General features: G+C 50.9%; 1 protein-coding gene across 1 annotated transcript in view; it reads right to left on the bottom strand.

The window, feature by feature from the left end:
- The window catches only part of LOC119096598 (bestrophin-4), a 34,694-nt gene extending 18,150 nt beyond the window's left edge, over positions 1 to 16,544 (bottom strand). Inside the window, exons 1-5 of the mRNA XM_037219499.1 lie at positions 16,338 to 16,544; positions 9,497 to 9,631; positions 7,249 to 7,415; positions 1,625 to 1,782; positions 195 to 272 (exon numbers count right to left, since the gene is read on the bottom strand). Coding sequence (XP_037075394.1) covers positions 195 to 272; positions 1,625 to 1,782; positions 7,249 to 7,415; positions 9,497 to 9,631; positions 16,338 to 16,516 — 717 coding nt within the window. The 5' untranslated portion in view covers positions 16,517 to 16,544. The remainder of the gene's footprint in view (positions 1 to 194; positions 273 to 1,624; positions 1,783 to 7,248; positions 7,416 to 9,496; positions 9,632 to 16,337) is intronic.
- Between the last annotated feature and the right edge of the window lie 261 nt (positions 16,545 to 16,805).

The following is a 16,805-nucleotide window of genomic DNA, read 5'->3' as shown; positions in this document are numbered from 1 at the left end:
GACCGGCCCGACCCGGCCGAGGGCGCCGCGGTCGAGCGGCGGCGGCGGCGCGGCGCGGCGCGGCGCGGCGCGGCGTGGCGCGGCGCGGCGGCGGCTGCGCGGGACTGCTCTGGTGGACCGCTGGGGAAGGGAGGGGGCGGAGGCGCGCGGCGCGCTGCAGGGAAAGGGGCGCAGGCGGCGGGCGTGCATCTCACCTGAGTGTAGACCAGGGGGATGCTGACCCAGTCGTAGCTCCACAGCAATCCACAGTTGGCTCGGTACTCGTTGAAGGTCTGGAACGGTCGTGCGCGCCGACTTACACACCGTTCCGACACGCTCGATAGACTGGTGTTTTACGTACAGTTGTCTGCCACGTCACTGGCGGTCAGACACGCTAGCAAGGCGTGCAGCAACGTCAGCAAAGGTAGCGGCTGGCTATTGATCACCCAGTCTCACCGCCAGGCCGCCCACCTGGTTGACATCGCATCTGTGATGTCGCTTCAACATTAAGGCTTGTAAGGTCTGCAGACATAACAGTTACATGTGCATCAGCGCGGAATGCGACACTGAGGACTGTTGCAAGTGCTCCAGGTCGACGCCCTTGTTTGAGAGAGCGATGGATTTGTGAAATATGCGGTAAGTGCGGGGCATCTGCAATGCGCGCACCGAAAAACGGAAGTTGCGAAGGCTAAAGTTAATAGGAAATGACCAGACTCTACACATGTGTGCAAGTGAGCGATGAAAACGTTCTTTGGGAACATATACGGTAAACAAGCATTGAGCAATGCTTGATGTGCACGGGGAAGTTAACAGAAATGTGAAACAGGGCAGTTAAGCGAACAGAAGGTCCAGTGCGTTCAGCAGGTGTGCACTCATTGCAAGAACTGCACAGTGCAAGCCTGCTGATCGCTGACGCAACAAGGCGGCAACAACGCAGTGAGACAGGGCGAAACGAGGGGTGTGAAATGACACATAGACAGGTATGGGAGAGTACCGTCATAGACGTGGAGGCGTGAAAACAGGGAGGTTGGGAGAGGTTAACGGATCAGAGCCTCCTAACAGAGAGGGATGGTGGGAGAGGTTAACAGAACAGAGCGAGCTCTCCCGGCATGGCGTAGGGTGCAGAGTCGGGACATAGGAGCTCGACCTGGAATGGCACATGTTCCACTTGACTCGGGACCGACTCCACATGACCCCACGACAAGGCTGTTGACCTGAGACGGGGGTGACAACACGGACAGGCGCTAATTTGACACAATAGGGATTGCCGATTCGATGCAGGTGACATCACCGCCTCAGCACAAAAGGGTGCCGATTCAAAACAGCAGTGACTGCTGAATCGGCACATCCTGCTGAATCGGCACAAAAGAGGCTGCCAACCAGATTCACAACAGGCGTGACTCGACACAGAAGGCTGCCGATTCAGTACGGAAAATGCCCCTTACTCAACACAGGAAAACTACTGGTCCAACACAGCAGATGCTGCCTGACCGATACAAAAAGGGCCGATTCGACGCAGGATATGCTGCCGTCTAGCACACTACGGGCTGCAGACTCGACACAGCCGGGGCGAAATATTTCAAAACAGACGGACTGTCGGCTGGATACAGTGGAAGCCGCGGACTTGACAAGGCGCGACTCACACCTCAACGATGAGCTTCAGGCCCTGCGAGTCGATCACGTGGTTGGTGATGCGCGCCTCTCTCAGCAAGCTGACGAACCAGCAGCAGGGGATCCAGTAGGTGTTGAACTCCTTCCTGGGTACGCTGCTGAACTCCTCCAGCTCCGTGGCCGTCATGAAACCTGCAGGATTGCCACCGCCGTGTAGTAATGGTGGCGAACGGGCTCCAGTACTCCGCCCGCGGGAGGTGGGAGACATTCGTCAGAGAAACGGAGGGAGAAAGGAAGGGAGGGAAAGGAAGATAAATGTACAGAGAGAGAGAGAGAGAGAGAGAGAGAGAGAGAGAGAGAGAGAGAGAGAGAGAGAGAGAGAGAGAGAGAGAGAGAGAGAGAGAGAGAGAGAGAGAGAGCGAGAGAGATGAGAGAGAGAGAGAGAGAGAGAGAGAGAGAGAGAGAGATATATATATATATATATATATATATATATATATATATATATATATATATATATATATATATACTACATACATACTACCCATATACACCACGCATTCAGCAAAGCAAATCACGTAACTGCATGTCACTAAATGACCCATTGCCCTCGCGTTTCTTTTGACGTTATGCTCATTGTATGCGCGATTTGTCTACGATGTTGCTCCAAAGGAGTAATCAAAGGTTTGTTGCTGCAAACAAATCAGCAAAGGTTTGATGCGGTTGTCTGTTAATGGTGATGTGTGGTCATGAACAGGCACTGATTCCAGAATGTTGAGTTTTCCTGTGTCGTGTGCTGGTGCTGGGATTTCAATACGCTGTGTGAGCATTTGGCGCGTACGACGAGTACAATGGTGGTGTTGCAGGTGATCTCTTAATGCCCCCTCCAAAGCAAAGGTGCATTGCGAGCCGTGGGGACAGAGAGGTTGCAATGACGCCAATGTAACATCCAAAGCGAAGCATGAAAGCTTCGTTAGGAAAATATATTTTGCACAGCACATCTTTGCCCTTCAACAGCTCTGTCGTTATAGGGTATTTTTTCAGAAAGAGATGCATAAGTTTTGCGATCATTGCAATATATCTGCAATCAAAGCATGCTACTGTTAACCTCTATCACGTTTTTTGACACCATAGTTTTAAATACTTCTTCGTCGAACATGCGCAGAATATCACATTTGCCATATGCAGAATCCACAGATGTACGGTAGGAACTAGCTTATGTTGTAGTCGGACTGGCTTTTAGGCTGTTGGTTGTAGTTCAAACGATTATCAAGCATTTATTTCGTTGTCGACTTCGCCATTCGTGCTCCCATTTTTCGCCTGTATTTGTTTGACGTTGTTCAGTTGAGCACGTAATAGCTCAAAGCTCGGACATATGCACAAAGCCCCACGACAAAACGCTCCAACAACGCCGTTTTTAAATCGTTTCGGACACTCACCGCGGGAGCTCATTTTGCTTCTACTCTTGACAGGTCTTTCGATGTGCGGGTGTTACAAAACACCATCTGCGGGCCCTTACGAGTGCACCAAGAAAGGGAAGTTTGTAGCCCGGGCGAAACCCCGCAATGAGGCAGACAAAATGGTTTAACTCCTTTGCGTCCATCAGGATGTCATGCACATATCTGAAAGTCTGAAAGCTGAAAGCTGCAAGTCTGATCGTGAGGTTGCTAAGAAAGTGCTGAATATGAAGTGAACAAGTGGACTAGTATATGCGTTAAAAATGAGCCGTGTGCAAGCTGGCAAACAATGGTTCGTTTATTTCATAACGAAGGTTGCAGGTTTCGTTCTGTGTGCTACATTGGCGTTTTTACAACGTCGCTGTCCCGACGGCTTACAAAGCACCCCACGGACGGGGCACCAAGAACTCACATGCAACGCTGCTATAGCAATCGCCTCACGCGGCAAATTTTCACACAGCATATTGAGATTTTAGCATCAGCACACGATGCAAGAAAACTCAAAAAGCTGGAAACTTCGCTCGTTCATGACTACACACCAGCACTAAACACACAAAAGAATAAAGCTTTTTAGCTATCTCTTTGGGGCAGCTTCGTAACCAAATCACACATAAAATGAACATGACAAAAAAAAAAACGCTAAGGGTCGTTAGAAGCATGCAGTTTTGTGATTTGCTGTGCGGAATGTGTAGGACACAGTGCGTGATGTTTATGATGGATTCGATTTGGCAACACAATGATATGTTTTTTGCCGAGCCAAAACAGTAGGGAGTGTTACCCAAAGAGAAGTCCATTGTTGGTTTCCTGCTCGTACTTTGTGTTATGAATGTAAGTTCGTCAGTTGCGGACATAAGCTGGAGAACCAGAGATTGAAAGACTGGCAAATTTAATAGACAGCTGGTTGGTTATTTATTGAGTTTAAGGACGTGTCAACTGCATTAGCTATTTGCACCCTAACAGAAAGCTATCCAAAGCACGAAATACCCTACTTTTTCATGGTTGATATCTAAGCGAATAACTTCAGCGCATATAAACTCCTTGGTCATATGTCCGAGGCTTCGTATGTACGCCTGTCGTTTTCGATACGTCAGTACAAAATGTTACCCCTTTGGTCATTTCAGCAATCATTTCCTTGGTAATTAAACAATTACACACAGTATATCAGAATGCGTTACTTTATTTTTACGAAGTTAACGCTTACGACATTGGAGGTAATAAAGCCGCATGCGCTAATTTGAGGTGTAATGCTGTACGTTTGAAAAAAGTGTTCTTTTTCACATCAAGTCAATGCTTCATCCGTTTGGTGGTTGGTACTTTGGAGGGGGGGGGGCTGACGTCATGCAGTGGCTTAATTGCGCAAGTTCGAAGATGAGCACTCTGCCTGATGTGCAATGTTTCAAGTGTGGCGAGGCGTCTATGGTCGGTGATGCGTGCTTATATGGTAGTGTTCGTGACCAACACTTTCCTGGCGAGTGTTTAGAATGAATGAATGAGGATGTCTACCTTCATCTTCTCTGTTTTGGATGAGGTGATTTTTCATTATCGGCGAAGATATTTTGTGCCTTTTGTAGCATAACATCGTTGTTTGCATAGGATATATATATATATATATATATATATATATATATATATATATATAGTGTGTGTGTATATATTGGAAACTACTGGCTGATGTACAAAATCTTGCGAAGGCGACGTATACAGATTTGTTTTGCATTTCCATATTACGTGGAGGACTTACACCACACATATGGGTGAATGCACTGTGCGATGACTGGTGGCAGCGCGCCGAACGTGACGGCGATCCGTCATCTATGACTAATGATGTGACAGCCTGTCACGCCTGTGTCACGGTCGACTGGGGTCTCAGAACCATTAGCGATCCCTCACAAAGATCGCTAGCAGTGGGGAAGCTCCAGCTAGATCATAACATCGGTCGTCTTGGAGGAAATAATCCAAATTGAGCAACAATGGAAATCGCTGCTGCTGACTGTCGTGACTGGCCGGAAGCCACTGAACACGTGATGGGAAAACGTGCACGCACAGACAAAAACTGACGCTGCGAAGTGTGAGTCCCTGAACCGGCTTTATATTTTGTAAAGTTAACGAAGCAATTTGATCACGACTCAATTCTGGCCTGTTGTGAAAGTGATGAGAAAATGTTGAAAATTTGCAGCAAGTCAGCATTGCAGCGAGCAGTCGCGCCGATCTACCAGCCATCTTTTCTCGTGAGAAAGTCAGGGTCTCGGAGGTAAAAAAATCGTCCACTTCCCATTCGATTTTTCCCGCGCCCACTTCCTGTTCAGAGCTCAACTTAAACCTGTCGAAGAGTTAGATTTAGGCTTAGGCGATAACTGCTAAACACCAGTCAGAATTTATACCATACCCAACAACATTTTTGTATCACTTTGCTATATCATACTCAATGTAGTCTGATACCTAAGAAATAATTATCGGGACCAGAGCTGCCTCGGTGCGCGCGCATTTGTAAGGCTCATGAACGTGGCTTCGCGCTGCTTCCGCCTTGCTGAAAAATCGAGTGCTCTGTTGCGCACTTCCAGCGCGTGCGTGTTGCATTTTTATACTTTGGCAATGCACATTTTACGTCCGAGCTTATATCCCGCATCCCTCGACCACTGCCGCAGTTTAAACATGGCATAGCATGGAAGGGTCCGAGTCATGACTGACGGGTGAGAGCAGAAGAAAACAGGAGCCGCGCGGGTCCGAGGCGATGGCTGATGCCGGTCTCTGTAAGTTCATGTCGGAATTAGGGTTTGTGCCGCATGCACTGATGTGAAAGTTGTTTCATAATGATGTACAGATGCACAGCCAAAGGGGCGCTTTCGGCCCACATTTTCATTGGATGTTGGCGCCGCGTAGGGCCCCTGACGGAAGGAACGAAAGGCTCGAAATCGGCAGTGCAGACATCTCCAAACGAATCGGATCTGCGATCTTTGTTGAGTTTCTCACGAGTCCTCACTGATTCCGGACACACGCCATCGTCACAAAATCCCGACAACTTTCCTGATAATAGGTGTACAGTACCGATATACCGGAATGCAAATACAGCTCTTTGGTAGCCCATCATTCTGCCCGCACCTTGATCCTGGCTACACCGGCCGCACGTCGGCCTCTTTGCAATCGGCTCGCTCACCAGGCGCTTCTGTGTCACTGGGCTGACCTCCGTACTACTGCAATCGACCTCATCTCGTCGTAATCGATGCCTACTCTTCTAAATTGGAACCCCAGCCCGGCACTGCATCAGCAGACCTGAATCTACCTAACCGCAGTATACTTTGCCTCGTCAGTCCAGTTATGTGTCCCCTTACTTGCGCGTTGATGTATTTATGTCGAAGGATGATTTCCAAGGTGCTGTACGCATCAGTTCTAAACCTTTGGACTACCAAGTTACGCGTATGTTCCTGGTCCCGAGCCAAGTCGACAGGCGAGGAATTGCCGAAGGCAGCAGACAGATGTCTACCATGTGTGAGAACAGTCACACAAGCTGGTCAGACATCGTTTAAGTAAAAGAAGGCATAACGGACATGCTATTTGGACAGCGCTTGGCCGCGTGCTTTATTGGCTGTATTGATAGGCCGCCTTTTACCATATCGACCGCTCATAATCTTACTTGACTATGCCTCGCTACGCCGACTCTGCCTCTTACCGTATCCGTCTTTGATTCACCGCATGTGACTCTTACCCATGCAACGTGACTTACCCATACCACGTGACTCTGACCCATAGCACGTGACTGTTACCCATAGCACGTGACTCTTATCCATAGCACGTGACTCTTACCCATATCACTTGACTCTCTCTCGCCAGGCTAAATTCCGCCTCATCAAGGAAAAATCTGCCCCATCAGGATATTTTCATGCAAACAAGTTTCGATTCTCGTGACCATGAAGAGCTTTGGCTCAGTGGTTTCGGCTCTGTCTCACCAGAACCGGTCTTAGCTCATCGAGCTCAAGGCTACTGCACCATAGCAACTTCCATCTCACCGCACCCGGCCCTATCTCGCCGTATTCGCCTCTAACTCACTGCGCTCAGCTCTGTCCCGCCGCGCCACACCCTGCTCGACCCTCCCGACCCCACCTCTCCCACTCGACGCCTTCTCACCTCACTCGACCGTCAACCGGGCACCAAACCCTACCTCAGCGCACTCGTCCCCATCTCACCGCGCGCGACCCCCGCTCACCGGACTCGACGAGGTGCTCGAGCGTGGGCAGACGTCGCTTAACGGCTGACGAGATGGAGCGCAGCAGCAGGATGAGCGACAGGTTCAGGTAGCGCACCATTGTCCGCCGGATCATCCGGGAGTTCTCGTCCACACCGCGCACGTACAGCGCGATCGCGTGCAGGATCCTGCCGGGGGCGGGTCACCCAGGTCAGTGCGGGTCACGCGAGGGCGGTCCGGGGTCACCACAGGTCAGCACGGGTCACGTGAGGGCGGTCCGGAGTCATTACAGGTCAGTGCGGGTCACCTGAGGGCAGTCCGGGGTCACCGCAGGTCAGTGCGAGTTGTGTGAGGGTAGTCTGGGGTCACGGTAGCTCAGTGCGGTTTACGTGGGAGTAGTCCGGGTGCAGCAGAGATGTCACTAAGGAGAAGAAGCAGATGTGTCCCCCAATAATCTTGAAGTTAGACATTACGGCATGGTGTAACATAAAATGAAAATAATTTACGTAAATAGCCTTTATTTCTCGGCGGCCTGCGACACTGTCTGCGCATGATTGCTGTCCAGGGCCACTGTGCACGAGTCAAATTCATTTCGAGCGGAACTGAGGTGATTGGCGATTATTTTGAGATCGTATCTGGTGATCGTGTGACACCGAGATCACGCCAGTCAGCTTGTTTGAACAGCATGTCCGTATTAAAACGTCTGGAAGTGGTGTGGTATAATCACGGCAAACGCAGTAGCCTTAGGTCGCATAAGATCCTTTCAAAGACATTAACAGACGACGTGTCATGCATGGTGACGTGTCAGACAAAACCGCCGGAGCTCAATAGAGTCACACTGTCACCACAGTGGCATGCAGTCAATTAAGGCTACATTTCCAGGAAGCAATTTCCACGTAAAGAGCTGAGTTGCACTGTAGATTACGTGGCAGGTTAAGGTGTTGTGATGGTATTACAACGTTGGCGCATGGTTCCCATGCACAGACAAAAAAATCCAGGGATGAAAAGGGTACGTTGAATCAAACTGGATAAAGTAGTGGTGCAATATATTTTTGTTATAAAGCAACATTTATCCTAAAAATGGAGGCCAGCATCTGGATTTTCAGAGAAGGGTAGTCAGCCGGAAAATTTTAATCACTTAGAGCTTCCGAGCGTGTCTGAAAGCTAGGGTGAAGGCATCAGTACGTTTACTCAAACACTGCGTGTTGCGTAATGTATAGGGCGCCGACCACGTATACTACGGGACCGAGGTGGTTGGTTTGTCTCTGATGGCACAAAGGAAGCGCCCTTTAAGCCCTAAGTAACACAGAGAGACTAACGGGAACATTCAGAAGAACAAATCATCGGGGTCATTAACCCGTACGCCCCGTACACGGGAGGCGATCCTTGGGTTTAAGGTGCAGCAAAGGTCCCAGTCTGCAGAGAGAATGCCGGAGTTTTAGGTTCAGCAAGGGCCCGATCTGCGAAGAGAGTCCTCAAGTTTTACGTTTGGCAAGGGCCTCAGTCTGCAAAAAGTTAGGGTGTACGAAGAGTGACAACGATTCGTCAGATTATTTAGGTTTGACCAAATTTTTCTAAGGTATTCTTACATGTTAGCTAATTGCTCCTAAATCAAGCAGCTATGCTCATGTGGTTACAACCTTTGGAAAGTTAGCTTAAGAGGCTGCCTCTCGGTGCCACCGCGTGCGTCATCAATGGATCAACATGGCTAAGAAAAGCTATTCATTTCCGGAAGTGCTCCGTGCATAGTGCGATAGCTTGGGTTCATAGATGATGCGCCTTACATCATTTAAAGTCGACGCAGCATGGCGTTGTAGAGATCTTTACTAGCTTAAAAAGCAAATCAGAATTTTCGCTTTATGGGTGGTTTAATAATGACTGCTTCACAACTCGATGGCTGGGGCTTGTGTAAGTCTGACAGCCCCCACCCCCGAACGAAATCACGAACACGCCGCGAGTCTTATCAGCGATGTCAAAACGTGTCATCGAGGCATGTCAGGCCGTGTCGGGTGTCAACGTCAGCGCTGCGCCAGCGGTCAGCGCACCGCTACTCTACCGTTTAAACCCACCGGATCCCAGGCCCCGCGACACCAGGGCTTCCCTCCGCCCCCGCACGCTGAGGTCACCAGCAGCACAGTTCCGCAGGGCTGCGTCGTGTCACCCGCCCGCGACCCGTCCCCGGGCGGCGCCACCGATATCGACGGCGTCTCGGAATGTCGCGCCCCTCCGCCGCGACGGGCGTCGACGGACGGCCGCCGGCGCGGCTCACTTGTCCGGCCACGGGATGGCCATGTACTGCTGCCACCAGCGCTGCGCCACGAAGCTGACGTAGAAGCCGAGCACGAACGACAGCGGGATCAGGTTGATGAAGGTGTTGCAGTACGCCCGGAGAAGGTCGAAGGTCCTGACGGCGGACGGGTGCAGACGGGTCAGCAGGGCGAACCAATTTGATACACCCATTTTAAACGGAATTGTTTGGGTGCATTTGGCTTGTGCTTGGCAGCGCATTGTAGGCTAAAACACAGCGAGCTAGTTACAGGCAGCTGGGCGGGCACTGCAGATCGGTGTCTGCTGGCCTCGTGACCTTAAGGTTTTGGGGTCGGGATGGTCGTGACCTACGCATCTGCGACTAACTGCAACTCGTTTTCGGCGTTGCCTGCCCACAGTTGGCGTGGGAGGCATTGCCGCTGAAAGTCCTATATTGGAGTACGATGCGGTGGCATACGCTGCAAAACAACATACACCGTGATTAGCGGACATCTAGGTGGGGAGCGTAATGGGTTTTTGCTCTTAACTAAAAAGGGCATGTCAGGCACCACATAGGGGTGAGGCAAAAGTGGTATTGATGGTGAAAACATGGCAACGCAAAAGCAATTTTGTAATGGCATTGACCACCAGCAAATTTGCGTTTTCACTAATTGGCATTCATGGTATGTACCTGTGCGATAGTCGTAGGGCGGTGGATGTATTGCGAATTAATTTTTAACTTTTGAAACCAACTGTCTTGGACCAGAAAATGTTTTATGATTACGTTTTACATGCTGCGTTTATCTGCATATTTCAGCGATGTTTGTGCGATCTTGTACAATTTTGAATCAACGAGGAGCAAGAGGCTACTGCTAAATTTGTATATCATTCGGAACCATAACTCGTCATTTGTAGCAGCTTGGTATTTGAAGATATTACATTTGATATTGTTTGAAAGCACTGTTTGAAAGCACATAACTCTATGATCAGATCGGCATAAAGTTAGCATTATTTATCCAACAAAAGCGCGAGCAGAGTACTTGTGCAGTATTTCACCATTGCCCTTCATGTAATCGGAATGTTCAGATCACCCAGCACCGTGCGACCTACAGTCACTTTCATTCACTTACTCCAAGAGGATCTCAAGCCTCATGAGAGTGCAATCACATGTCTGCCGAATTACGTCTGTTATCATGGCTGTAGAATTTGAGGTCGTCCAATTATCGAATACAAACATGAAATAATTTTTGCTAGTGACGTTATTATTCACTTCAGCGTAACTGCGGGTCAGTTTGGTAGTCAAAGCAGTGCTGTGTAACCCGTTCATGATATCAGGTGTCCTCAGAACATTGCCAGCTTACGTGGGTTGTACGTGGCGACAGTCTGTGGCCCAGTGGACGAAACACCGACATTTCTGAACATTCGGCGTCCCATCAGACTCAATTTGCCGATACGTAAAGCAACGCTAAGTTATGCAGTCATTTTTTCAAGACGTTACCGAATGAACAAATCTAGAAATCAAATTCTTACACATTGCTCAAAATTTAATTGTCTGATTCTGAGCTTTGAGCTCTACGTCTCTGAAAATGTTTATGTTACGCGACCTCTCCAGAGTTCTGGAGGTTATAACTCTTGGTGTGCTGCTTTGAACATACCACAGCTTTCGGAATGGATTTACAGCTTGCAATAAATCCGCAAAATAGTTTTATCAATATCTAAGGAATTAGTTCGTCAATCGACATTTTTCTTTTGATTTGCCACAGATCCCATTCGCTGATTATCTTGAACGGCCTCGCTGAGACCTTTGCATGATATTCATGGTCCATACAAAGAAACGGTCCGCTTCCATTCGTCACACATATCCTACAGCATCATCGGCTTATCCCCACATCCTAACCGAAGGAGACACCTGTAGTGAATAACGCATAGAGTAGAATATGGCAATACATTATGCACATACACGAAGTTACAAATGCACATACACAGAATACAAAACATGTGGCATGATAATACACAGACATGCTACATGGAAGCACTGAACAGCATACACACCGTCAACAGTTCTCCGAGCTTCCGCTATCGGCCCGTCATTCCAGTGAACTGTGCGCTAACTGATAAAGAGTACCTATGAAATTCCACCAGAGAACGCCGCGGTACGACGACGCGCAGCCGCGGCTCTCGTCAATCGATAGTTTACTCGGGTCTGGAGGGCGAGCCGATGGCATCAAACGACAGGCCGCCATCAAAACACGCCGAGCCGGCAGCGTAGCGCCGCGGAACAAACCTGGCTCCGACAGACGGCGTGCTATGGGACTGACATGGGGCAGGCCGTGGGCGTTCAGTGGAGCCGACATGGGGCGGGTCAAGTGCGTGGCATGGGACTGACATGGGGCAGGCCAGGGGTGTTTGATGGAGCCGACGTGGAGCAAATCAAAGCCGTGCCTTGGGACCGAAACGGGGCAGACCAGTGGCGTTCAGTTGAAGCAACATGGGGCGAATCGAAGGCGCGATACGGGACCGACGCGGGCGGACTAAAGACATGTCTTGGAACCTGCGGAGAGCACACCAAATTCGCGTCATGGCCCTAACATGCGGCTTAAAAACGCGTGCTGTAGCACTGGTACGGGGGCAGATCAAAGACGTGTCATGGAGCTAACATGAAACGTACCGATTATGCGCCATGGGACGCCCTGTTACAGGCTGTGCGAGAGAAATGGCCAAACATAGACAGGCAGACTTGCTGCGAAGGGATAGACCTGGCCCGGCAGCCTTCGACTTTGAGGACACAGAGGTCACAGATGTTGCCTTGTCAAAATATAAAAAATGCACGTGAGCACGTGTCTCGTTTTTGGGCACATCCCGCAGTTTCGGGATACAATCCACGCATGTCGGCCCCAGATAGACTATGTCGTTTGCGCTTGGGCTAAAACAGGCATGTCATGTGTTGTGACCATCCAGACCAAGGAGTGCGCGCTCCGGAAATGTCAGCATATAAATGTCCGCTGCTGATATGTGAAAAGAGGCATGTAAGGCATGTTCATTGCGCATATGTGGATGGAATTACGTCCTTTGTGGGCCTGCGAATGAGAGTATACCCTCTCTGCACACGTGAAGATAAGTATGCCTGCTGCCCATGTAACGGCCTGTCCTAGACGTGTGGACATGAGCACACGCGAGCATGTGGGTAAGGAAATGACGGTCTGGTGCCGCCGGGTAGCCAATCCGTGGCAGCTTTTAATTGCTGGTTTCAGGTCTCGTCCCCGCTAATCTGTTTAAGACACGACATTTCTCACACAAGGATATCTCCATCACCGTCACATCGCTACAGGTCCCATTAACCGAGTTTTGGCGTAGCATGGCAGGCACAGTCCGGTCCCGTGTGTTTCCTTATCGCACAATGATAAACATAACTGGAGTTTAAAATCATTTTTCAACTCGTGGACGGAGTCGCCCCGTCAAAGACCACATGCTCCGCATTCAGAAATATTAAAGGGAGTGTTCCATATTTGTATGGGGTTTTGAACTGAAAAAGTCATTTTGCAGATCATCCGGTGCAGTTTACAGCCCTGTTCTGCTCTGGAAGACCTAAGCCCTTCTAGTTTATGAACTACACGACCGCAAAGATGTGCAGACTATTTCATGGGGACTACTTCAAGGTCATCCAAGCATCCATGGGACCATAATAACGTCATTCAAGCCCAGTAAAAAAATGCGGTTGTCGAGTCGCTCCTGTCTGGCGTATATGAGCAGAATTTCCAGATATAACGACCGTCAGTTGAATTAAACAATGACGTATTGAGAAGCATATTTATTAAAAAGGGAGTGTTTTGTCTAGAGCAGTCTTTTGACCTAAAACAGTTAAATACCAATGCCAATAGGCGTAATATACATACCAATAGTTGTAAGTGAGCTTATTTCATCATATCTGATGTTTTCTTCAACATCTTTAATTGCGGAGCATTCCTTTTTATCTGACACAGCTTGACGTGGGCCATCCGGTAGGATCTCGCGTTTGACTCAACCTTGTTTTTTAAAGATCAGTGGGGTATGTAGGGCACCGCGCAGCCCCAAGAAGATGACAACAGCGCCTGTCCGACAGGAATTGCTTCTTGTTGATTTCTTGTGTTGGGGTTGACGTGTCTTTGGTTTGATTTTGAGTCCATTGCACTGTGACTTTTCTTACGACGAAACAGTTGAACTTACACCAAACAGTTGAACTTACACCAAACCTGCTGCATGCGCCAATTTTTTATTCCGCGTATGACAGTTGCTAGGTATATACCTTTGCATTTATTACTCCTTTGCCATGGCGGGCGCTTAGGCACGTTCCAGACGCACTCCTCTGCCATGGCGGGCGCTTAGCCACGTTCCAGACGCACTCCTCTGCCATGGCGGGCGCTTAGGCACGTTCCAGACGCACTCCTCTGCCATGGCGGGCGCTTAGCCACGTTCCAGACGCACTCCTCTGCCATGGCGGGCGCTTAGGCACGTTCCAGACGCACTCCTCTGCCATGGCGGGCGCTTAGCCACGTTCCAGACGCACTCCTCTGCCATGGCGGGCGCTTAGGCACGTTCCAGACGCGTTGTATCGCAGCGTGCAAGGCTCCAAACCAAGTTGTTCAGCGCCCGCCGCGTGGTATGCGCCACACTTGCAGTCTACTCGTCCCAGCGCACTGTCTGTGTGCACTTGTGTGTGCCACGTACTGGTGCTACCGCTCGGCTGTGCCCGGTAGCAGGCGCACGTAATAGCCCACATGTGGCAGTCAGTGGCCAAACACCCATCTTGTGCTCTACGTTGGGTTTCTTATGTGTATCCGCTATCAGATGGTGACAGCTTTGTCACGTACTTTCAGAAAGACACTCAATCCCTCACGTCAGAGAGGCACCCGCCTCTTCTGCGTTAGTTCTTCAGCGCTAGAAACTCCGACATTTCTGCGGCTACCGATCGCCGTGAAACGTCGTGTGCCGCGAGCATAAGCTATCGCCAAAACCGATATGTGGGAATAAAAAATTATAGCATGCTGTTCCTTCTGACCCATCCTCCAGGAAGACCAGTCGATCTCGCGTTGACGGCCTTAAGGTCATGACTGAGGCTGCAGGCTCACTCTCAGGGTATAAATCGTCCTGCAGAGCAGCCAAAGAGGCCGATGAACTTTACCGGTTGAGCCACGCATCAGTAGGCATCAGTTCGGCTCCCCCACGTCAGCTATTGTTTCTGGCCATTTACACTTGCCTTCGAACTTTTACGCAGTTTTGGAGCCAGATCTGTGGATAAGCCCTGTCCAGCGACGCATCCACCATGCCCCGACGCCCTCCCCACTCCACCGCTGCCCAAATTCGAAAATCAAACAACTGAAGTCTGGAAGTCAGCAAGCAAGCCAGACAGTGGCGCATGTGTGCTCAGACTGGCTGGTTTCAACGCCTGAGCACTGTCGTTGGTGCAGCTGCAGACATACAGCGTGGAAACGCACGGAACAGCGGCCGACAAGTTGCTGTCGAAGCCGCGCTGTGACGTCCGCAAACAGGGGCACGCTCAGGGGCCGCCCCTCGCCGACCCTCTCAGCAGGGGCACGCACAGCGGCCGCCCTCCGCCGAGCCTTCCAGCAGGGGCAAGCGCAGGGGCCACCCCCGCCGACCCTCCCAGCAGGGGCACGCACAGGGGCCGCCCCCCGCCAACCCTCCCAGCAGGGACACGCGCAACGGCTACCCCCGTCCCTCCGCTGAGCCCCCCAGCCGGCAGCGCGCTGGTGCGAACCGTGCCAGGTACAGGTCGTCAGGTCTGCACCCCACGTGGGGTCCCGGTGCTGGCTGCAGCCGCGCCGCAGTCAACTGGAACGGACCAGATCCGTGTCCCGTGGTCATGGCAGAGTTAAAAACGTAGGCTCAGACCGTTGGTGAATTTAGACGGCGGACCGCAGCGTTGGGCGGAGGTGTTAACGAGGCAATGAAACCACGCCACCATCTTTTATGAATTTCCCCTCCTCTCTTTACCGGTTTCACTGCCAGCGACCGAAGAAAAACGACGCGTTACGGATACCTATACAGGCTTCGTGACGCCGTGACATCAAGAGAGACGCCAAGACATCAAGAGACATCCAAGACGCCGTGACATCAAGAGACGGCAAGACGCCGCAGTACCAGACCAAACCCCAGTACAGAGCAGGCGTGAGAATGCGCATGCGCTGGCGGGAGATCTCATCTCTCGGAATAGACATAAGCTCGATTTGTTTAACGCTCATACTATGCATACTATGCATCTACACTCTGTACTGTCGTCTGACTGGATTAAACATTCGGCCCAGTTTTGTTTCTACAGCCGTGTTAATAATGCAATCGACGTACTTCTGAGATGCATGGCAAGGCACGTACGGCCTTCACCCCGTTTATTTAAAGGCTGCTATTTGGCCGTATAACTGGATATAACTTTGTTGAGAACCGTTGCATCAAAAGGTTTCAACATACCTACATACATACTTTTATATATATATATATGACATTTGGTCAAATAGCATGCAACATTGCCTGGTTCAAATGCTCCTTTTTATCGGAATGATTCCAGATTGAGCTTATTCACCTCTTCTCTGAAGACATCATTGGAAGGCTTCCCTTGCACCCTTTGCATGTACTGACTGACACTTACTATACTGCACCATTGAATGCTTAAGCAATGTATACCTGCCGTCGTTACGTCGCTTCTTCACCCCAGTGCACACCGCACTTCGAACCACCCAACCTTCTTTGTTCTATCTTCCCTGCCGACCCCAGGTCAAAGGTCAGTCATGTCCTAATGTCTCCATCTTTTCCAGCCCCCTCTACCTCCCACATCGCCCCCCCCCCCCCTCCCCCCCCCCGGCAAAACTGACCGCCTCTGCGCCTCATCCATCAGCCTCCAGTAGATCACGCTGACGGCCGCGTAGGCTATGCAGAAGAGCGCCAGCTCGCGGTAGATGAGTTTGTAGAGCGAGCCGCGCCACTTCACCAGCAACCGCGTGAAGCCGCCGCTCGTGGACGAGGCCACTTCGTTCTGGTACGACACCGTCATCGCGGCGCTGGTCTGGCCTCACCGCTGATGTCACAGACGGCCTGGCCTAGCCGAGGTCACGGCGGCGCAGCATGCCACCAGGTCGCCAGATTGTCCACCCACTCGGCGGCGGCGGTGACCGCCAGCGCGTCGGCGCCGCGGCGATCCCCGTCCGCTTCCGACCGCCTCCGCGGGCGGGCCTCACAGACCGGCAGGTAAGGTCGACCTCAGCCGGAAGCGGGCCACTTCCGGCCGGCGGCGCCGCGGCCCGTCACAATCTCGGCGCCATCGGTTCCCAGCGGCGGCGGCG

Source organism: Pollicipes pollicipes, unplaced genomic scaffold, assembly GCF_011947565.3.
Source record: "Pollicipes pollicipes isolate AB1234 unplaced genomic scaffold, Ppol_2.1 Scaffold_4295;HRSCAF=5057_pilon_pilon_pilon, whole genome shotgun sequence".
NCBI lineage: Eukaryota > Metazoa > Arthropoda > Thecostraca > Pollicipedomorpha > Pollicipedidae > Pollicipes > Pollicipes pollicipes.
The sequence above is the reverse complement of the archived record's forward strand: the minus strand, read 5'-3'. Positions and strand labels throughout refer to the sequence as shown.